General features: G+C 38.1%; 1 protein-coding gene and 1 long non-coding RNA gene across 8 annotated transcripts in view; one reads left to right on the top strand and one right to left on the bottom strand.

Moving 5' to 3' along the window:
• NUP35 (nucleoporin 35) overlaps positions 1–21,776 on the bottom strand; it is a 50,090-nt gene extending 28,314 nt beyond the window's left edge. For 4 of the 5 annotated variants that reach the window (XR_015255380.1, XR_015255379.1, XR_015255378.1 and 1 more), the window contains exons 1-4: positions 21,645–21,776; positions 17,897–18,067; positions 14,012–14,139; positions 11,097–11,163 (exon numbers count right to left, since the gene is read on the bottom strand). Coding sequence is in view for 2 of the 5 variants with exons in the window: in XM_025933495.2 (XP_025789280.1) it covers positions 11,097–11,163; positions 14,012–14,139; positions 17,897–18,067; positions 21,645–21,684 (406 nt within the window). In the remaining 3 variants the exon portion in view is untranslated. Of the gene's footprint in view, positions 1–11,096; positions 11,164–14,011; positions 14,140–17,896; positions 18,068–21,070; positions 21,351–21,644 lie in introns of those variants that run through there. The other variant, XM_086719102.1, reaches the window with a different exon arrangement.
• Positions 21,560–23,638, top strand: part of LOC147578579 (uncharacterized) — a 29,155-nt gene continuing 27,076 nt past the window's right edge. For 2 of the 3 annotated variants that reach the window (XR_015255381.1, XR_015255382.1), the window contains exons 1-2: positions 21,560–21,751; positions 22,660–22,690. This is a non-coding gene — a long non-coding RNA (uncharacterized LOC147578579). Of the gene's footprint in view, positions 21,752–21,806; positions 22,020–22,659; positions 22,691–23,638 lie in introns of those variants that run through there. The other variant, XR_015255383.1, reaches the window with a different exon arrangement.

Raw genomic sequence — 23,638 nt, 5'->3', positions numbered from 1 at the left:
TTTATAAGATGAAAATAAAGTACACCTATCAAACCACATCAAATTGGACTGTAATGTGTCTCCCTTGGTAAATTACTATTCAAACACTCTTCATAAGATCAAATTAAAGTAGAGGGCAAAAGACCTTATTACCCTTTATGAAATGTCTTCAATTAAAGAATAGATTTAATTATTTCAAAATAGGCCACTAACATAAATGGAGATAAAAAGAGTGATAAATTTTAAACAGATATACGGCACAAGAAACTTGGGAAAAAAGTGGTTCCTGACAGTGCTGTTCCTTCTTACCATGAAACCAAGTAGCTCTATGTGCAATAAAGAATCTGGCCTCGGGCGCCTGGGTGACTCAGTCGGTTAGGCGTCCGACTTCGGCTCAGGTCATGATCTCACTGTCCGTGAGTTCGAACCCCGCGTCGGGCTCTGTGCTGACTGCTCAGAGCCTGGAGCCTGTTTCAGATTCTGTGTCTCCCTCTCTCTCTGACCCCACCCCGTTCATGCTCTGTCTCTCTCTGTCTCAAAAATAAATAAACGTTAAAAAAAAAGAATTTGGCCTCAGCCCAAAGAGAGGTCTGACCTTAGTCAGGTTCCTGGGAGGGAACCTCTAAACCCTAGGAACTTCCCCAGAGACAGGAGACTTTCCCCTGTTATTCATGGCAGGCCCCTCAAGTGCACCTGATAAGTTTATGCTAACAAGGGGATTCAGGATGGGGGGCAGGTCACACCATAAAAACCAATCATGTGATTCTGGTTGGAGCTTTGAGCCACATGCTATCATCCCACCTTGGGGCAGAGGGGCCTGAAATTTGATTTGAGCCACTTGATCAATGACTCAATCAGTCATGTTTACTTAATGAAACTCTAATAAAAACTCTGGACATGAAGGCTTCAGTGAACTTCCCTAGCTGCCAGTATAAGCACCATATACCAATTCTGGAGGGTGTTGGAAGTGAAATGATTCACTTTCAGAAATACCAAATAAAGGCTGTGCTGTCTGGTTAACAATAGGTTTACAACCTATTGGAAACATGTACAAACCCCCGCCCCCCCCCCCATGGAGTCCCAAACCCTTAGACACTTACTTCCGGGTTCTTCTTCCCCGCCCCCATCTCCATTTTGCGGGCTTTGCAATGAGCATGCGCCAAAGAACTGAAGTCTCTGCATCACCTCAAGGAATGTACTTTTTGCCTTACATGGGCATAAGTGATTTCTGGGTAAGGCTATAACCTCTGTAACTCAGCTAATGAGGAATCAGGGGAGGGACTTGCACACAAGAAGATACACTGTCTGCTGTAACTGTAGGGAGCATGCCTGTCAGACACCCACTCTTGCAAGAATCTTGATTAAAGCCTCACTTCACTGTGCTCCGAGTCTCCACGTCCCTCCTTTGGGTTAGCGGGCTTATTTCTCATAGAGGGTAACATGCCATGGGAGCTTCATATTTGGAACTCTCCCAAACTTTGCCCTATACATCTTTCTTTCGCTCTAATTTATACTGTTTTGCTCTAATAAAACTGTAACTTTAAACACAGCACTTTCAGTGGGTTCTGAGTCTTTCCTGTAAATTATCAAATCTTAGAGTAGGGCTGGAAATCCCTGCATTTGTAGCCAGTTGGTCTGAAGTGAGGGTAGGCTTGGGGACCTCCAAATTTGTAACTGGCATCAGAAGTGAGGGCAATCTTGTAGGGAATGTGTCCTCAGACTTTTCAATTTAACAAACTCATTGTACCCAAGAATATAATGAACAATGTGTATAACAACACCCAATCAAACATGGTGAACTGAACACTTGTATTCACCTCTAATCCCTGTCAGACACCCAATGACAATCATTCTAGAAAGCCTCAGGTTTTGAGAACACAGGAACTATGGAAGGTATGAAAGAGGCTGCTGGCTGAAATCAAAGAAAACTAGTTGAAAGTGTATACAATAAGAAATGAGAGGATAGGTCCTACCTCATCTTAAGCAGCCAGATGACTATCATTCAGCCACTCGACCCAATGACACCAAGGACTTAATATCTGAGGAAAAGGAATCTAAATGGCTCAGGACCCAGTGAGTCTAATCACAGCAGAGAACAACTGTATGGAAACTGATTAAGTGAAAGTCTGCATATTGAAAAGGAGACTTCTCCCCTTTCTAAATTCAGACCACCTACACAGACATTAAGGCTCAATATAAAGGATTCTTCTTTGAGAAAACTTAAAAGAAAAAAAGACCTACATATGCTGAAATCAGAGATTTCCCCAACAAAATTTAACTGACGGTCCATTCCTCTTACAGGAAAGTCCAGTAAGAGACAAAAAAGCCACCAATTTCCACTTTCCAGACAATGTTGATCCATACACATGCACAGATTCCAAGGAGCTTTTTAGTGTCTCATTCAATTAAATATGCCTCTACCAAGAAAGCTTAAAAAACAAGACAATATGAGCAAGAATAAAAAAGACCAACATTATTCTCACTGGAATGACATTTTACCCATGAAACAAGAAAAGGAAACTATGTTTTTAAAGACATTCAGAGATCTACAACAACAAAAATGTTTTTGGTAATTAAAAATGACAAAATAAATTATTACAAGAGTTGGAAGCTGAGACTGAAGACATGCCTCAGAAAGTAGAATACATATATAAAAGACAATGTAAGGGAGAAAAAGTATCTCTGCAGTGCTTACAAACCAAAGGAAATCCAGAAGTAGGAAACAGAAAGAAGAAGAGCAATTATTGAACAAATACAGGAAAATTTCCCCAAACTGTAGGTAAGTATCTTGACTTAAAGGATCAATTAATTCCCCAGAGAAACAAATGAAAAAGCCCCACGCGACAGCACAGTTGTGCAATTGAGAATACTAACCACAGATCTTAAATTTTTTGAAACCAGGCCATATACAAAGACTAAGAAATCATTACCACACATGACTTCCACAAAACACTAGAGGCTTAAAGAGAATGGAATGATGACTCCAAAGTTCTGACCTAAAATACAATGCCCAGCCAAACTAGCAATCTGGTGTGAAGACAGGGGAGGGAGGGGAAAAAAAAGCATTTCAGTCAACATGAGGTCTAAAATTTCATTTCCCTCACAAGCTTAGAAAGCTACTCAAATATGTTCCCTACAAAAATGAGCAAATAGCTCAGAAACTTGCCAAGGCAAGTCCTAGGAAGATAGCTGTGTACCATGCTCAAACAGGAAACAGCCCAAACAGAGGCTAAAAGAGAGTTCTCAGTTTAAAGTGAAACAAAAAACTATTTGAAACTATCTTTGAGCATTTTTAAAATGCTCAGATATGTATCTTAGCAACGACATTTGCCTAAAATCAAAGGAGTAGATGGCACAGAGAAAATTAGACAAATGGGAAAAAATACAATTATTAACTTAGAAAAATTTTAGAGAAAAGATAAATTATACTACTTGGTTAAGCATAAAAAAGTGTTTATATAGTCATAACAAACATTGGAAAGGAATAAAGTCTGATATTATATTCAGATAATGTGGAGGTAAGATAAACTCCAATTACCTTAAGATAATATACCAACATTGAAAACTGACAATCGATTAGCCACATAATCATATATGGTGGACTCCAACAATATATGGACCTCCAACATGACTATATCCTCATACCTGGAACCTGTGAATATTTTACTTATATGACAAAAGGGACTCTGCAGATGTGCTTAACAATCTTGAAATGGGAAGATTATCCAAGATTATTCAGGTGGGCTCCCAATATATCCACTAGTGCCCTTAAAAAAGGGAGAGGGAGGAAGATTTTTTTAACTCCATAGAGTTGATGTGATGATGAAAACAGAGATTGGAGAGATACACTTTGAAGATGAAAGGGGCCACAAACCAAAGAATACAGGTAACTGCTAGAAGCTGGGAGAAAAAAAGAAAATGAATTCTCCTTAGAACCTCCAGAAGAAACTAGTCCTACCAACGCTTTGACTTTAGCCCAAGGAAACTGATTCTGGACTTCTGACTTCTACAAAACTGCAACAGAATAAATCTGAATTATTTTAGGCCACTAAATTTGTGGTAATTTGAAACTAACATAGCATCTCATTTAGATAAATGAAAGTAAATTCCAAAAGGAATAGCTCTAAGGTCTGGACTGCTTCTGGAGGAATAAGGCTAAAGAATGCTGCATTTCATTGTACATAGTTAAGTACTGTTTGATTTTTTTTTTTCTTAGTACTGTTTGATTTTTAAAAACTATCTGCTTTTATTATTTTGACTAAAATAGAAAATATTATCCCCACCAAAGCTAGACTCTATTCAATGGTACTATGGTTAGTCTGGCATGAGATTAAATAAATTTTGGTGACTAATTTTAAAAAATCAGTATGTTAGGCAGAAAATGGTCTCCCAAAGATGTCCAAATCCTAATATCCAGAAGCTGTGAGCATGTTACATTACATGGTAAAAAGAAATACAGGATGTACATGGAATTAAGACTGCTAATCACCTGATCTTAAATGAGAATATTATCCTGGATTAACCTAGTAGGTCCAACATAATCACAAGATTCCTTAAATGGAGAAAGAAAGAGTGGTAGAAGAAAGGCCCAACTGATTAGTGCAGACTTCGAAGATGGTAGGGAACCATGAGCCAAGAAATATGGACAGCTTCTAAAAGCTAGAAAGGAGACGGGAAAAAAAAAAAAGATTAACCCCTAGAACCTCCAGAAAAGTACACAGATCTACTGATGCCTTGATTTCAGCCCACTGACAATATTAGACTTCTGACCTCCAGAATTTTAATGTAATAAATGAGTTTATTTTAAAATTTTTTAATGTTTATTTATTTTTGAGAGTGAGACAGAGAGTGAGCGGGGGAGGGGCAGAGAGAGAGGGAGAGAGAGAATCTGAAGCAGACTCCTGGCTCCAAGCTGTCAGCACAGAGCCTGATGCGGGGCTTGAACCCATGAACCGTGAGATCATGACCTGAGCCAAAGTCAGACACTTAACCAACTGAGCCACCCAGGCACCCCAAATTTGAGTTGTTTTAAGCCATAAATCTGCAATAATTTGTTTCAGCAGCATCCGAAACTAATGCAATCTGGAGTAAGGTTAGTATTTACTACTCTAATTGTAATTTTTTTTAAAACTATGCCATGTCAAGTTGGACACAAATATTCCAATCCTCTTTTTGGTATTGGGATGTCATCACCTCAAAACGTTATATACATATATACTGGTTTCCTGTGTCTGTTCTAACAAATTACCACAAACTGGGTGGCTGAAAACAAGAGAAATTTATTGTCTCACAGCTCTTGTCACAGCCAGAAGTCCAAGATCAAATTTTCATCAGGGCCAAATGTGTGCCAAAGGCACTCAGAGAGAATCCATCGCTTGCCTCTTCTAGCTTCTGGTTACTGCTGGCATATTTTGGTGTTCATTGGCTTGTGGTGACAACACTCCAATCTGTGCCTGTCTTCACATCACCTAATCCACTGCATGTTTTGGAGGTCTGTGTCAAATCTCTCTTTCCTGTTAAGGACACTAATGATTGAATTTAGGGACCATCTAGGTAATTATCAAGATTACCTTCTCCCTACTCTGCTCTCTCCTGAATTTTCAAGATTTCCTTGGGAGCTCCTCCTCTCAAGACCTTAACTATTTATTTGAACCACACAGTAAGAGTCATAGATTCTGGCGATTAAGACAAGGACATACCATTTCAGGGCCACTATTCAATTCACCACAGTTTATATCCATCAACCCATTCAGTCAACAAATGTTTACTGAGGTCCCTTTATAACCAGCTCTGTGATGGGTAAATAATGAAAAATACAGAAAGAATCTCTGTCCTGAAGGAGTTCATAGTCCAGTAGTGGAGAAAGATACGAGCTAAGCAGAGACAGCTGTACAGAAGCACATGCAAGAGCAGCTAACCCAGATCAGAAAAAGAAGTGTCAGGAAAAGGTCCCTCACAGATAAATTAGTCCTCTTCCTCCTCTCCTGGGAACACTATCAGAACTCTGAGCTCCTAGCATCAACAAAAACACTTGGAAAGTACTATAGTCTGAATAACACACTTAGTCCGTTAACAATATGCTAACATAAGGGGCGCCTGGGTGGCGCAGTCGGTTAAGCGTCCGACTTCAGCCAGGTCACAATCTCGCAGTCCGTGAGTTCGAGCCCCGCGTCAGGCTCTGGGCTGATGGCTCGGAGCCTGGAGCCTGTTTCCGATTCTGTGTCTCCCCCTCTCTCTCTGCCCCTCCCCCGTTCATGCTCTGTCTCTCTCTGTCCCAAAAATAAATAAAAAACGTTGAAAAAAATATTAAAAAAAAAAACAATATGCTAACATAAATAAGGATTCTAATTCAGTAGACAAAAGTGGTATACCATTTGAGAAGAAAACGGATAGATACATGAAAGCAGTTCAAAAAAATTAAGAAAAAATTTAAAAGAGTGTGAAAAACGGAGGAATATTTAAATAGCAGCAGAAGAAAACTGAGAGGTGCGGACAGGGAAACAGGCCAAACATACTCAGGGCAATAATATGCCATGATTGAAAACAGTTTCTGAAATTCTCTAATCTAGATTTCTCACTTTATCATATGACCAAGGTTTCCCTGCACCAGAAATAAAATTTTTAAAAAGATTTTAACATCACTTACAAAATTGAAACAAACAAAAAACTCCTTATTGGACACAAAGACCTAAGCTTAAACACACTAACATCACTAAACCCCATGATATCTCTTTATAAAAGTTGTCTATCGCAGAAAGTTAAAATTTACAAATTATACAAGAAATTTTCATTTGGTTAACACTATAGGAGCTAAAAAAAAATAGCTCTAAGTTTTAAGTCTACATTTTCCTTTCAATTTTCTCAAGTCAACTTCTTTTCCCCCTTTTTTTTGCTTATTATTGATCACACGATAGATCCTCATGCCCATCATATCTTTTCAAAAATATTCTTTTTCACATATGCCACATGAAGACTTTCTAAACATAAATTCCTTAACCTCAAAGTAGAAGCAGCAGTGGCTCCCAGTGGCCAATTTACGATACATACTATTTTCCTACCATGGTTCTTGTACTTTTAGAATTTTTTATGAAAATACAAGAACCTCACAGAAGTTAACACTATTTGAGAAAAATAACAAAAGGATGTTTCAATAACTTTAATCATGTGCTCTTCTACTTGACAACAATAAGAATATTATAATGTATGCTTTTCAAACAACTAAGAGAACCTTTAAAGTACGAAGTACATTACTTAACATTGTGTTTTTGCATTTTCAATGTCCCTGGGATGACTTAACTGACTCAACTGAATAATGAAGAGTCACTATTGTAGCAACTAGTCAAGTGACTAGTCAAGTAACAAAACATTGTCGTCTACCTATTTGCATGATCAGATTAAGACTGTTAATACCTGAACTCCCCCAGAACATTCCACCTCACATATGTAACTAAGACTGAGGTAACACACCTAAATTGTTCACTATGGTATAGGTGGCAGACAGAAATCTAAAGATATACCCCCAAAGTTTCTGTCCCCTGGTTTAATTCATTGGTAATTCAAATGAATTACTAGTACACTAGTCCAGGTACTGCTGGATAAAATGAAGGTTATTAATTAGCTGGATCTTAAAATAAGGAATTACCCTGGATTATTCCAGTAGGCCCAGTATCATCAAATGAGCCCTTAATAGCAGCAGATGGCAGGAAAGTCAAGTCAGAAATACAAGAGAAGAGGGAGGTCAGAGAGATTCAAAGTATAAAAGAGACCTTGATCTGCCACTGCTGTCTTTGCAACGTTTATTTATTTTTGGGACAGAGAGAGACAGAGCATGAACGGGCGAGGGGCAGAGAGAGGGAGACACAGAATCGGAAACAGGCTCCAGGCTCTGAGCCATCAGCCCAGAGCCCGACGCGGGGCTCGAACTCACGGACCGCGAGATCGTGACCTGGCTGAAGTCGGACGCTTAACCGACTGCACCACCCAAGCGCCCCAACCACTGCTGTCTTTGAATATGGAAAGGGAGTCACAAGCCAAAGAATAAGGGCAGACTCTACAAGCCGAGAAACACCTCCAGGCAACAGCTAGGAAAGAAACAGGGACCTCGATCCTACAACCACATGGAAGTAAATTCGAACAACATGAATGAGCTTGAAAGTGGATTAATACCCAGAACCTCACGAAGAGAACACAGCCCTGCTGACACCCGAGCTCTAAAGCAAAGAAAAAAAGTGAGAAAATAAATCTGTTTTAAAATCTTTAAAAAGAAAAAACAGGGGTGGGTGCCTGGTTGGCTCAGTCGGTGGACCATGAAATTCCTGATCTCACAGTTACAAGTTCAAGCTCCACAACAGTTGTAGAGATTACTTACAATTGAAAAAAAAAAAAAAAAAAAAAAGTTTTGTATTGTTTTAAGCCACTAAATTTGTGATAATCTGTTAAGGCAGCAAATTTAAACTAACACAGATTATGAGGTACTTGAGAGGCTCAGTCGGTTAAGCGTTAGACTCTTGATTTCAGCTCAGGTCATGATCTCATAGTTTGTGAGATCAAGCCCCAGAGTCAAGCTCTGAGCTGTTCTCTCTCTTCCTCTCTCTCTGTCCCTCCCATGCTTGTGTGTGCTCTCTCTCAAAATAAATAAACTTACAAAAATTAATACAGATTCTGATTATAAGCCAGGTGCTGCTGTGACAAATACCTAAAAATGTGGAAGTGGCTTTGGAACCAGGCAGTGGCTGGATAGTAGAAGAAATCTGAGGAACGTACAGAAAAAGCCTAAATAGCCTTGATCAAACTGGTAGCAGAAATCTACCTGTAAGTGACTATTAAACCACTGCCACCAGTGAAGATTCAGACGCTTGAAAAACTCTGGACTCAGAAGATGAAAAAAAAAAAACAACTTGTCTTTGGATACTGCTTTTGTTAACAATTCTGATAACCTCTGTCTTTTATCTGCAGTGTTTAGTACATTTCATTTTATATAATGGTTGATCTGGTTCCTTTTAAATCTACTGTCTTGCTGGGCTTTTCTGTCTCATCTTTTTTGCTGTTGTTCCTCTTTCTCTTCCTTCCCACCCTGCTTTGTCCCTCAACTGGATTAATGCAGTAGTAGCCTCTTATTTTGGTTTTGCTTCTACCCCCCCCTTAACCAAAAGTCTGTAATCACCACAGCAGCAGTCTCATCCTATTTGTTTTCCGCCTTTTCTGGGTAAAAACCAGTTGATTCCATGACATACAAGGCCCTGTACTATGGGTCCCCCGTTATCTTTCTGACCTCATTTCCTAGTATTCTACCCCTCACTCCATTTCACACTAGCCCCCTTGAACACCCAAGACACACTGCCACCTCAGTGCCTCTACGTTTTTCTCTTTCTAGAACACTGTCCCCACCTCCCTTAATTTTTTTTTAACATTTTTTTTAAATTTTTTTTCTTAACGTTTACTCATTTTTGAGACTGAGAGAGACAGAGAATGAACAGGGGAGGGGCAGAGAGAGAGGGAGACACAGAATCCAAAACAGGCTCCAGGCTCTGAGCGGTCAGCACAGAGCCCGACGCGGGGCTCGAACTCACGGACCGTGAGATCGTGACCTGGCTGAAGTCGGACGCTTAACCGACCAAGCCACCCAGGCGCCCCTTTAACGTTTTATTTATTATTGAGACAGAGAGAGACAGAGCATGAACAAGGGAGGGGCAGAGAGAGGGAGACACAGAATCCGAAGCAGGCTCCAGGCTCCGAGCTGTCAGCACAGAGCCCGACGCGGGGCTCAAACTCACGAACCATGAGATCATGACCTGAGCCGAAGTCGGGCACTTTAACCGACTGAGCCACCCAGGCGCCCCTCCCTTACTTAGTTTAGGTTTCTGAGTAAATGTCACTTTTCCTCTACCTTTCTGTAGGAAGCAGAATAATGGCCCCCAGAGATGCCCATGTCCTTATCCCTGGAACCTGGGAATAAGCTATGTTACATGACAAAGGAGAATTAAGGTTGCAGATGGAATTAAGGCTGCTAACCAGCTCACCTTAAAATAGGGAGATGATCCTGGATTATCCAGACAGATCCACTGTACTCACAAGGGTATTTAAAAGAGAGAAGGAGGAGATGTGACTACAGAAAAATGATCAGAGAGATGCAAAGTTGCTAGCTTTGAAGATGGAGAAAGGAGATCACGAGCAAAGAAATGTGGGTAGAAGATGAAAAAGGCAAGAAAACAGATTATCCCCTAGAGCTTCCATAAACTAAACACAGCTTTACAAATGCATTGATTTTAGTCCATTGAGACTCATTTGAGATTTCTCACCTCCAGAACTGTTGTGCAAGCCACTTTTAAGTTTGTAGTAGTTTGTCGCCACTTTTAAGTTTGTAGTAGTTTGTCACAGCAGCAATAGAAAACTAATATACTACCCCCCATTTAAACCTATAAGCCCTCACCTGCTAACTCCCCCTCTTTGCTGCTTAATTTTCCTCCATAAAATATATCACCTTCTAACAAACTTTATAGTTTAATTATTTCATTTATAAATGTAAATTCTGTAAATAAATGCAAACTCGATAAAGGTATGGATTACCTATTTTGTTCAGTTTCCCAGGGCCTGGCACATATGGTTATGTGTTCATATATTTACTGAGAGATCATTTGATAGATTATATGAATATGTAACAAGAGTTGTGCTAATGATGATGCTGATGGTGATAAAAATACCATTAACCTTAAAGAAAAACTACATATAATCAGTGGCTGTTTGTAGTCAATGACATTTAGATTTATAGCTATACATTAAAAGCTTTCAAAACATCTTTATTGCTCAGACTCTGTATTCCTTTTCTTCCCAACTGCAACACCTCTTTTTTAAATTACAGTTTTTAGTAACTGAGGAAACACTACTAAGTACATATTTTCTTTAAACTCTTAATATTTTGAGAATATCACATCCTACCTAAGTTCAGGAAAAAAAAATCCAATATACAAAGTATTTCCCTTCTGAATGAAGTTATTAACATTTGACAAAGTCTCCAAGTTTGAAATATGAAAGAAAAAATTTTGGCCAATTATCAACAAAGTCTTATATTATCTCATTCAAAAAAGACAGAATAGTCTTTGACGTTAAAAGGCCTTTACCTGTTCCAGGAGTAGGAGTAGTCGTCATAACTCCAACAAGAGGACTCTGCATTACTGAAATGTTTGGCTACATGAAAATAGAATAAAGTGTTAGAGTAAAAACGCAAAGTTCTAACCAGAACATAAACACAGTAAGTGTTGAAAGGTTTCATTCAATAGACAACTGCATGTCTACCAGGTACTAAGGATGCCTCTAATTAGTTCACAATCTAAGAGTACTCCAACCTTTTTTCTTTAAGTTGAGCAGTATTATTCTAAAATATGTTATACCCTTTAGCATATTCTTTGTTTACAGTTAAGTTACATTAAATAAAAAGACACTGTTCTTAGTAGAAAATAACTTTGCTATTTGTTTTTAGTTCCTAAAGCACAATATTTGAAATAACACACAGAAAAACAGAAAGATGGCAGAATTCTATTTTTACGCAGACATTTACAAACCATGAAATAATACAGATTCAAATCAGTCTATATAGGGGCACCTGGATGGCTCAGTTGGTTAAGCCTCTGACTTCAGCTCAGGTCATGATCTAACGGTTTGTGGGTTTGAGCCCTGCATCAGGCTCTGTGCTGACAGTTCAGAGCCTGGAGCCTGCTTCGGATTCTGTGTCTCCCTCTCTCTCTGCCCCTTTCCCTGCTCCTGCTCTGTCTCTCTCAGTCTCAAAAATAAATAAATGTTAAAAAAAAAATTTTTTTTTAAACAAATCAGTCTATATAATAAAAAAGACAGTATGCCTCTGTCTCTACTAGTAGAAAGTTACAAAGCAAGAAAATTATCAATACTAATTCCTTTAAATGTGAGAAAATTAAAGATTAAACAAAGGCAATATCTAATCAAGAATGAGAACAGACTTTCTCTAGAAGTAAATATACAGAAATAGATTTTTTGGTAACAGATTCTGATTAAACTAAGGAAATCTAAAATCTAGCTATTATCTAGCAACCAGAACCAAATGTTGAAATAACTTTAAGAGAGATACAAAATGTACTGTTCAATTCTTAATGCCATTTTCTTTCACGATTAGAGAGAGGCTAAGCAAAGTCTTGGGGCAAAACTAATGAGGGCTTTTAACTAATAATAACATTCTTACCAACTTTTAAATCAAAAACATTCTCTACAAATTATAACACAAGACTTTTAAACATTTTGAACATAGTAATAACTGTAAACTACCTTTGTTTGCATCGGTTATCAGAGAAGTAATGAAAACTAGCATAAATTTATAAGCCAGTCATTCTCAAACCAAACATGAAATTTACTTATCAACCTTTTAGAAAAGTATCCCAGGCCAGAATATTCTGATTTGGCTAGAATACCATTGTCCAAATAGAACATAAGCAATATAAGTAGTTTTAAATTCTATAGGAGACACATTAAAAAAGTAAAAATAAGTAGTTTATTTAATCTAGCAGGTCCAAATTATCATCATTTTCAATATGTAATCACCATAAAAAACTAAATGAGATAGCTCACATTCTTTCTAAGTCTTCAAAATCCAGTGTGTACTTTACACTTCAGCGTATCTCAATTATGTATAGGACTAGCCATATTTCAAGTGTCAACAGCCACATTTGGCCAATGGCTACTGTATTGGACAGTAGGGCAGTTCTAAAAGTGACGGAAAGAGAAGGTAATGTGTTTTACACGGTGAATTAATTCTGCTTTGCTTGACAAGTAGGCCTACTATGCTAGGCATACCAAGTCTAAAAATAGACAAAATTTACTAGAAGATGCTTTTTACCATTCTTAAACTTTCTAGCAACTATGCTGTATTTGATTCAGGCAAAGGCAAACCAAACCAAACTGCAGAAATATCCTTATACAAACAACTTATCAGTTTAACTGACACACTATGTAACTGTATGTCCTGCTGAAGCACAATAGTGATAGAATATTTGTGACTATATAAGCTACTAACCTTCCTACTTAAAAGAAAAATCCATACTACCTTTAAACTGACCATCCAGAGTTACTATAGTAGTGTCAGGACAGCATGGCTGTTACAAACGTTGGCTCTAGATTGAAGACTGCCTGGGTTTAAAGTTTGGCTCCACTAGACTAGTTGCCTTACTCTTGACAAATTATTTAAGCTTTCTGTGCCCTAGTGTCCTCAATGATAAAATGAAGCTCATAACAACTAATTCACAAATTTGCCATGAGGAAGAAGTGAAAAAAATACATAAAACAGGAAGTTTTAAGATCAGACCTGTATACCAGAGGTACTTCAAAAGTATCATTTTCTTTTATAGCTATCAGTCCCATCAAAACACAGGATCTCTACCTTGCATAATCTATGACTGAAAATAACTCCATCAGAATGCCTACACCCACACCAACCAAAATTAAACATCACCATCAGAACACCTGCACCTGGAACAAACTAAACCATCAGCTCATAAATATGGGAGGCTGCGTTTTCAGTAAAATAAGTAAACAGTGAACATAGCTCTAAAAGGATATTTGTCTTATATTAATAAAACCATTCCTAAAACAAAGATCTCAAATCATTACAAAGTACCCTACACCTGGATGAAACCCTAACTCTTTATTTGTTCCTTCACAAAATTATGCATACTGAATTTTTTAAACAATTGGAATCACTGAAACCATAATCATTTCTATGTGTGTATTGCTAGGTTTAGGGCAGGGACAAGTAAATAAGACCTACCTATAATACACCACAGAATCACCAATATGCGAAAACAATCGGCTGTTCTATTATATTTTTTAAGAACATTTCATGATAAACACAATGTAAGTAGATTTTATGATAAATGTCCTTAATAGTTATTCTGTGCAACACAGTTACACCAAAGTAGACCTCAGAAAAACATTTCAAATTACAGATCCTCGCTGTGTGTCCACATAAAAATAAGAAATTACTGTGGATCATAAATGGGAGTGTGTACATTACCTGTCTTCTTGAAGTTAAAGGTGTTGATCCAAGTCCTGGACTGGAAATATCATCATACATACTTCTAACTGGTGGGGCTCCACTTTTATCCTTATGAGCTGGCACAACTGGTTGTGGTGGTGATCCACCTACAAAGCACAAAAAACAGTCAGGTGAGAAAACAAGTCTTCCACCTTTCTGATAAGATTTTTTTGTCATTTACACATTTAAAAAAAAATGTTCATTTATACATTTTGAGAGAGCAAGAGAGAGTGCACAAGCAGGGGAGGGGCAGAGAGAGACAGAATCCCAAGCAGGCTCTGTGCTGTCAGCACAGGGCCCAATGCAGGGCTCGATCCCATGAACCACAAGATCAGAGCCTGAGCCACCCAGGTGCCCCTTTTTCATTTGTATCTTTAAAATGTCAACTTAGGGGCGCCTGGGTGGCGCAGTCGGTTAAGCGTCCGACTTCAGCCAGGTCACAATCTCGCGGTCCGTGAGTTCGAGCCCCGCGTCGGGCTCTGGGCTGATGGCTCAGAGCCTGGAGCCTGTTTCCGATTCTGTGTCTCACTCTCTCTCTGCCCCTCCCCCGTTCATGCTCTGTCTCTCTCTGTCCCAAAAATAAATAAACGTTGAAAAAAAAAATTTTTTTTTTAAATAAATAAATAAATAAAATATCAACTTAAACTCTTGTTTCCTAGGGCTTCTCAAACTTTAATACACTTAAGAGTCCATCTTGTTAAAATTCAGATTCTGATTCAGAACATGTGAGGTGGAGCCTGACACTAAATTTCTAACAAGCTTCCAGCTACGCCAAAGCTGGTGATTCATAGACTGTGTGAATAAAAAATTTCAGAATAAGAAAACAGAAATTTTAGTTTTTTGTAAACACATGTAGCTTTTGCTTTCTCTACAAATCCTTAACATTTCAATACAAAATCTGATCATATTTCTGAAAGTAGGTAAACAGCTCCAGTTTATATACACTTGAATATAATCGCCTAATGTGGAATTTGTCAAAATTAAAGAGATCCCATTCATGTTCCTCATAATAGAAATATATTGAAATACATAATATATATATATATATAGGAAAAGAATCAACTTTGGGGACATAAGAAGGTCTTTAAAGGGGCACCTGGATGGCTCAGTCAGCTAACCATCTGACTATTGATTTCAGCTCAGGTCATGGTTCGTGAGTTCAAGCCCCAGGATGGGCTCTGCACTGATAGCAAGATGCATGCTTGGGATTCTTTCTCTCTCTCTCTCAAAAATTAATATTTAAAAAAAAAAAGATGCCTTTATAAATCAGAGAATCATCAATGCCAAATAGTGAAACAGACCTGAACCTCTGTTATGACTTAATGTCTAAGCTTGGATAGTACATCATAAGCTGTTTAGAGCATAGACTATAAAACAGAACTAATCTGAGCTTTAACCTCCTGCTCTGTCACTTACTAACAAGTAGGCTTGGGGCACCTGGGTGGCTCAGTCGGTTACACGTCCGACTTCGGCTCAGGTCATGATCTTGCGGTTCCTGAGTTCAACCCCACATCGGGCTCTATGCTGACAGCTCGGAGCCTGGAGCCTGCTTCAGATTGTGTCTCCCTCTCCCTCTCTACCCTTTGCCCGCTCACACTCTGTCTCTCTCTTTCTCTCTCAAAAACAAACATCTAAAAAGGTTAAGAAAAAAGAAAGTAGGCTTAAGGAAGTTCTTTATTGCATTTAGCTTCAGTTTCTCCTTTTGAAAAACAGGGATACTACTACCTAACCTTTAAGACTGATGAAAAAATGAAAGTAACATATAATATGCTTAGGGTATTGTCTGGCTTATAAGTACTCAATATATAGTAACTCCAACAAAAACACATTTGAAATACATATTTGACCCTTGACAAACACAAGTATGAACTGCACATGTAGGTCCACCTATACACAGATTTTTTACAGTGTAGTACTGTAAATGTATTTTCTTTTCCTTATGACTTTCTTAGTAACATTTTCTTTTCCTAGCTTACTTTGCTGTAAGAACAGTTTATAATACATATACAAAATGTTTATGTTATCAGTATATCAACTATATCATATGTAGTTATATGTCAGTGTATCAACTATATCATATATAGTTATCAACTATTTATGTTATTGGGAAGATTACCTTCCAGTCAAAAACAGGCTATTAGTTAAGTTTTGGGGGAGTCAAAATCATACTAGAATTTCCAAGTGTCCAGGGGGTCAGTACACCAAACCCCTGTGTTGTTCAAGGGTCAAATGTATAAAAAACAAAAACCTATCCAGAATAACAATAAGTCAATTATGAATATAATTTATATTGTCCCTGATCAATCTTAAAATAATAAACCACTTTAAACCAAATAATACCTTAAGAACAAAGTGAGAAGTTTTCCATTTAAACATCTATTAAAAGGATATCAGCTCACATTTGGAATCCAACCATTTCTGTAGCTAATTCTCACTACTCATAGTGAAAACCTCAAAGTTATCTCTTTTTTTTAATGTTTATTTATTTTTGAGCAAGAGAGAAACAGAGTGAGAGTGGGGGTGGGACAGAGAGGGAGACAGAGAATCTGAAGTAGGCTCCAGGCCCTGAGCTGTCAGCAGAGTCCAACGTGGGTCGAACTCACGGGACTGCAAGACCAAGACCTGAGCTAAAGCTGGACGCTTAACTGATTGAGCCATCCAGGTGCCCCCAAAGTTATCTTTTAAAATATTTCTTTGCTAAAGGAGTCTTGTAAGATATGTGTTGCATTTAGATAATATTTTGTGCTGATAACTGCAAATTCTGTGTAAAAAACTTCCCCATAGTTTGTAGAATAAATCTTTCCACTAAACATGCTGAGAATCTTAATTCACTATGACTAGAAGTAGAATTTATATCTACACATTTCAAATTACATTTCTTATACCACAAATGGCAAGATCTCATTCTTTTTTATGGCTAACATTCCATCATTCCATTTTATATATATACATATATATGTGTATATATATATATATATACATACATATGTATATGTGTGTGTGTGTATGTGTATATATATATACACATATATATATATCACATTTTCTTTATCCATTCATCTATCAAGGTCCTAGAGGGTGGTAAGTGAAGTCAGACAAAAAACAAAACAAACCAGACTCTTGAATACAGAGGGCTGGTGGCTGCCACAGGGAGGTGAGTGGGAAGATGGGCAAAATAGACAAGGGGCATTAAGAGGTACAAACTTACAGTTATTTATTTATAAATAAGCCACAGAGATGAAAGTACAGCATAGGAAATACAGTCAACAATATTGTCATAACGTTGTATGGAGACAGATGGTGACTGACTATACTTGTCATGGTGAGCACTGGGTAATATACAGAACTGTCAAGTCAATATGCTGTACGCTGAAACTAATATAGCACTGTATGTTGATTACACTTCACTTAGTTTCTTTTGACTGAATATTTGCTATTATCACATTTAAGATGAACTATTTAAATGCATTAAGTTATTCAGTTGAAGTTAAATGATATTTCTTCCCCCACACTTTAACATCTCTGATATGGATAATTTATAAAAAACAGTATCTTGGCATTGTATCATATTTAGTGCTTTTCTTTCTTAGTACTACTTAAAATAATGGTGAGTTTTACAATCAAGGGCATCTTAGATCGGATGAAATACAGTATACATAGTTTTAATGAGTGGTTCTTAGAATTACAGTAGCTTATACTACTTATACCTTTATTCCAAGAGTCTAAAAATCAAAAATAGAGGCATTGCTTATTTGTTTTAATTAATAAATGTGTTGATAAGGGTGAATGTTGCATCATTACTCTTTTTAAAATTCTAATACATGGTTTAATAGTACTAAGAAACCATTTCAAGCATTTACCCACCTGCAAGTAAAGGTGATCTCATTTCCATTACTCCCACTGAAGGGCCACTGACAGATCGAGGTTGTGGAGTCACTGGAGCTGGCAAATCTCCCATTAAAAATCCAGGTAAGAACTGGGCATTAACCCCTGGTTTTGGAGATGTGGGTGAACCTAGCATCATTGGTTCAGATCCTAAATTAATCAAAAAATAAAGTAAAACAAAGGACTTTAATGTTACAATATCTAACAAAAAGATGTAAGAAGCTAGCATAAAAAATTTTGAGACTTTAATCAAAACTTACATATTACAGAAGCAAAGTTGAGATTTTAAAAGCCAACAAAAATTATTTTTATAAAAATGTAAAAGTATTTTTATTAACAATACTAATCTTACAATTGTCCTAGTTCATTTTTTTTAAGTGTATTTATTTATTTTGAGAGAGAGAGCAGCGGGGGGATGGGGCAGAAAGAGAGGAGAGAATCCTAGGCAAGCTCCGCACAGAGCCCAACACAGGGCTCGAATTCACAACTGTGAGATTATGACGCGAACTGCTCAATCAATTTAGCCATCCAGGCACCCCTGTTCCTGTTTATATTATTTCACAGATTTAAGAACCCACTTTTATTGGGATGCCTGGATGGCTCAGCTGGTTAAGCGGCCCACTCAATTTTGGCTCAAGTTCATGAGTTTGAGCCTCCCATCAGGCTCTGCGCTGACAGCAGGGAGTCAGCTTGGGTTTCTTTTCGTCTATCTGCCCCTCCCCTGCTCGTATTCGCACCCTCTCCCACTCTCTCTCAAAAATAAATAACTTCTTTCCACTTCTGGGTCAGCTTCTACCTATGCAACAACCAAAAACAAGGAAAGAGTGGGTGCACTAGTTACACGAAGTTTTAGCAAATCAAACACAACAGGTGTAGCTTGCTATATGTTCCATTTTTTTCTTTTCCATAAACAAGAACTATAAACCATTATTGCGATAAAAGTGTAATCATGCATACATTAGAGCACATGGAGCACACATGAAATAATAGTGATGATTAGAAACTAAGAAACATTGAAAGATTTGGAAACTTTATTTTTGGATCATTTTTAAAAATCATTTTAAAGTTAGGAATAATCAATAAAAATCTCCCTAACATAAAACCAATTTAAAGACAGTTGATACTTCACAATCATCAATTTAAAATTAATTTTCACAATTTACAGGATAGGTATTATTATTCCCATTATGAAGAAAAGGAAGCTATAACCTACTCTAATTTCAGAGCAAATTAGCACAGTATGAAAAAAAAAATGGGCCCTAGACTCAGAGACCTGGGTTCGTATCTCTTGGCAAAATGGGCATAATCACAGCATCCACTCACAGAGCTTTGATTAGAATTACAGCAAATTAAGCACTTGACCCAGTATCTAATATCAGTAAGTGCTCAACCCTTATTATTCTAAGGGTATCCTGAAATAGCAAAAACTGAGTGACTAAAGTGTAAATGTAGAATTTGCAATTTCTACTTATTAAAATTTAAGTTTTCAACTATGTAACAAAACTGAACGTGATTCACTGCACTCAGAAAGGCCAAACTTGGGGCGCCTGGGTGGCGCAGTCGGTTAAGCGTCCGACTTCAGCCAGGTCACGATCTCGCGGTCCGTGAGTTCGAGCCCGCGTCGGGCTCTGGGCTGATGGCTCAGAGCCTGGAGCCTGTTTCCGATTCTGTGTCTCCCTCTCTCTCTGACCCTCCCCCGTTCATGCTCTGTCTCTCTCTGTCCCAAAAATAAATAAACGTTGAAAAAAAAAAAAAAAAAAGGCCAAACGTTTGATGTATTATTTACATGGTTAACTATTCCTTAAGTTCTAAGCAGTCTCAAGAATTTGTTTCTTGCTATCCAAATGGTGTCAATTATTTATCCTTCCTCATTATAGTAGACTTAGGTATTAACAATGCCAATGCAAGTGTATAAAAGAGGAAAAAGGCAAAGTCAGGGGAAAAAAATGAAGCAAATACTGAAATAAGGTATGAAGAACCATAACTATATTGTAATTGTTTTAAAGTGCTGTTACTACGTTGCTAGTACATATTTCCAAAGAATATACACACCAAAAGCCTAAACAAAAGCAAATTCTGAAAAGATATTTAGAAACTTATAGTAGTAAATACAAAGTTTTAGGTACCACCAACTACCTCATTCTCCCATCCCCCAAAGAAAAAAAAAAACATATATGGCATTGTAAGAAGAATTAAGAAAAGTTTTGATATATCTGTATATATATTGTGGTAACACTAAACACCAGAGTGAGGAGAGCACAGAGAGGTCTTAATCCGCCTGTCACTTATCACCCCTTAGGCTAAATTTCACTTAGAGAGCTAGAACAATCATCATGCAAGTCTTAAATTCGACTTCAGTCTGCACACCTAAAATCTGTTAAATACTAGGTCTTAATTCAGCTAGCACTGTTTGCTGAAATAATCCTTGATTTTCATATAGCATTAGGTGCTGGGAAAATTATTTATTCTTCACCTGCAATATATGAACTTGAACAATTAATATCAGCAAATGTCAGATTTCTGATGAGGCAATAAACAGAGACGGGTTTATTCACATTTACAACCCCAAGAAATATGCACTCCAAAATGTTTTTGTTGAATAGAAAACTTTGGGACTGGAAATGATTTCCTGATCTCTAAAATAATACAAAACATAAATACCTAGACAAACATCTGTACTTAAGTTTAAAGGTAGCAGAATATCGGCACTGACGTTATGCATTTAGTTTTTTATGACTAATTCTAAAACAGTCCAAGTTAACTCCATTCCCAAAAGAAACATTTTGCACAAAGCACAGCAAGCACTATTACACCCTTCAAATGTAAAAAAACAAAAACAAAAAACCTCGTTCTACAAATATCGCGCTTGCTTTCTTTTCCAAACTCAAAAGTTGTAACCTAATTTTCAAATGCGTCTCTATGATAGCAATTTTCTGCTAAAAATTTTGACGGTTCTCACAAGTGCCTAAACTCAGCAACAAAAAGGAAATCTACATCCTGTTAACTTGATAGATTTTTTTTTGAACAACACTTTCAGCAAGGCTCTCCGTTAAACAATGGGAATGAATTTTTAAAAAACTCATTACGTAACTGATTAGAGAAAAAGACCTCCTACAAAGTCACTTCCCCAAGATAAAGGCGGGAAAATCATACCAACTCCCGGCTTCCTATTAACGCCAGTATCTCCATGGCTACCATCAAGGGGTTAAACGTCGCACAACCGTAGTTTCTACTAATAAAGACTCCTTTTGCTAAGCCCAGGGCAGGTAGGAATCCAACAGAAACTAAAAGCCCAAGTGACCAAAGAACGGTGAGCTGTAACCACACTCCAGGTCACCGCCCACCCACGTGTACGCGGATCCGTTCCTTTACACCGACGCCTCCCCGGATCCAGGAACTCAGCACCGCGTCCTCGGCGCTCGGAGAGTTTCAGGTATGGGCAGAACGAATGCGGCCCGCGTGTTGGGGGGCAAAACGGCTTAGTCACCACTGGACAGCCATTCCCACGCCCTACCCAGGCCCGCAACTTCCCGGAGCCGCCTTCCTGGCGGCAGGGTGATGACGCCCTGAGCAGGGGGACAACTGAAAACTTGTGGGTGAACCAGGGGCTCGTACCCGCGACTGAAACTAGCAAAGAGCCTGATGACTACTGGCTTTCAGTCTTGCTTGCTCCTAGTCCTATGGCATGGATCGCAGCGCCAGCGAGGAAACGCAGTTTTTCACTCACCCAACGAGGGCGCCTGGGGTTCCACGGCAAAGGTTGCCATCGCAGCTGCAACCACACTTGGCCCCGGACCTTCCCGATTTTCAAAAATGGCGGAAACTCTCTCACGGGTAAGGGCGCGCTGCCTTATGAGGTTGCGTAACTTCCGGTCTTGCGCTATACTTTTATTGTGGGCGCCGCAGCAGTCATTTTGGAATCGGGCAAACGTCTTTTCGCAGAGTCTGCGTTTTCGAGAAGAATTTCGCAGGAAATGGGATGAACTATGGTGAAAACGATGGTTCCGGCAATGGTTTTTGCTAACGCTGTGCGCCTCCTGAACTGTTGGTGCTTAAGTTTCATGGAAGCACATGTTCTTTTACTCACGGTTTCATAATTAGAGTGAGTTTACCCAGCACTCTGTCATCTGTCAGCTTTTCCAAGTAACACCTGAAAAAATTACCTTAACGAAGTAACGGTGCCGCTTTCCAGTGTTGATTTCAGGCTTGGTATATGAGTATATGAGTTGCGTTCTCAAAGTATATTTCCTACCATCTCTATGCCATTTTTTAAAAATGTTGTTATAAAGGCACAATTTTACATTAAGCGTAACGCATACATTGTTTTATATACTTACAAAAGATATTGAACAGTGTAGGCTAATAACACTGGAGAATCCTGTGTGCTCCTCACTGTCCCATCTCTTCCGTCCTCCTCCTACTTTGCTGCTTTTTTTTAGAGTCTTCAAATATAGGTTACGCATATTCACATTCTATACGTTGTTTTGTTCACTAACTTTATAAAAATGATATGCAGCATGTATATATTCTGAGATGCTCTCTGGTCCATAACAAACTCCTTATCCTCTAAATCCCCACCCATCTTCTCTCCCTCTTTCCTCTGGGATTTCCTGAAATCCCAAATCCAGCAAGAATGTTGTAATTTGAATGAGGCAATAACAATTCCAGCATTACTTAGTTTCTGGCAAGTTCCCAGAAATCAAACTTAAAACCAATTGACTTTTTTTTTTTTTTTTTAACAGGTGTGTGGGTTGAATTGCATCCCTCAAAAAGGTATGTTCAAGGTCTAACCTCCAATACATATGTTACCTTATTTGGAAATAAGGTCCGTAGATGCAACCAAGTGCAGATGAAGTCATACTACATTACAACAAATTTGGCAGCTTAAACCAACACAAATTTATCTTGTATAGTCCTGAGGGCAGAAACTTGAAATGAGTCTTAAAGGGCCCAAAATCAAGGTGTCAGTAAGACTGGTTTCTTCTGGAGGCTTCAGGGGAAAATCCATTTCCTCAGGCTTGTAGCCCCTTCCCCCTTCAAAGCTAGTGGTACAGCATCTTTTCTTTGTCTGGCACTGTTTCTCTCTGTTTCTGTCATCACATGAACTTCTGTGGTAAACTTTCCCTGTCCCTTCCTCTTATAAGGACATTTGTGATTATATTTAGGGCCCACTGAGATAATCCAGGATAATCTTCTCATTTCAATAGCCAACTCTGCTGAGTAAATCAATAGTCCTATCTGCAAAGCACCTTTTACTGTGTAAGGTAACATTCATAGATTCCAGAGATTAGAGTGAAGATATCTTCAGGGGCTGTCATTCAGCCCAACATGCTCACGAAACCCCTTTTTAGAATGAAGATTCCAAGAAGGGTTTATAAATGAAGGATTTCTGAGTAATATAAATATTATATTATAATATGTATTATATTTATAAATATAAATTATGATCTGTCCAAACAAAAGAACATTATGCACCTGTTAAAAAGCATGAGCTATATTTGGTGTGTGTGTGTGTTGATGTAGAAAAGTCTTCATGATCGACATACTGAAAGTAGCAATTTGAAAAAATATATATGGCATCATTTAATTTTTTTAAAGTATATTTGTTTTTTTAACATTTATTCATTTATTTTGAGAGAGAGAGTGCACATGTACCCCCTAGGTGCCACTGAAAAGCATATTTGAATACATATGCAAAGGGGTGGGGAGGAATGCTTATTA

Source organism: Puma concolor, chromosome C1, assembly GCF_028749965.1.
Source record: "Puma concolor isolate L17-30 chromosome C1, mPumCon1.1.hap2, whole genome shotgun sequence".
NCBI lineage: Eukaryota > Metazoa > Chordata > Mammalia > Carnivora > Felidae > Puma > Puma concolor.
Note: the sequence above shows the minus strand (reverse complement) of the source record. Positions and strands in the feature narration are given on the sequence as shown.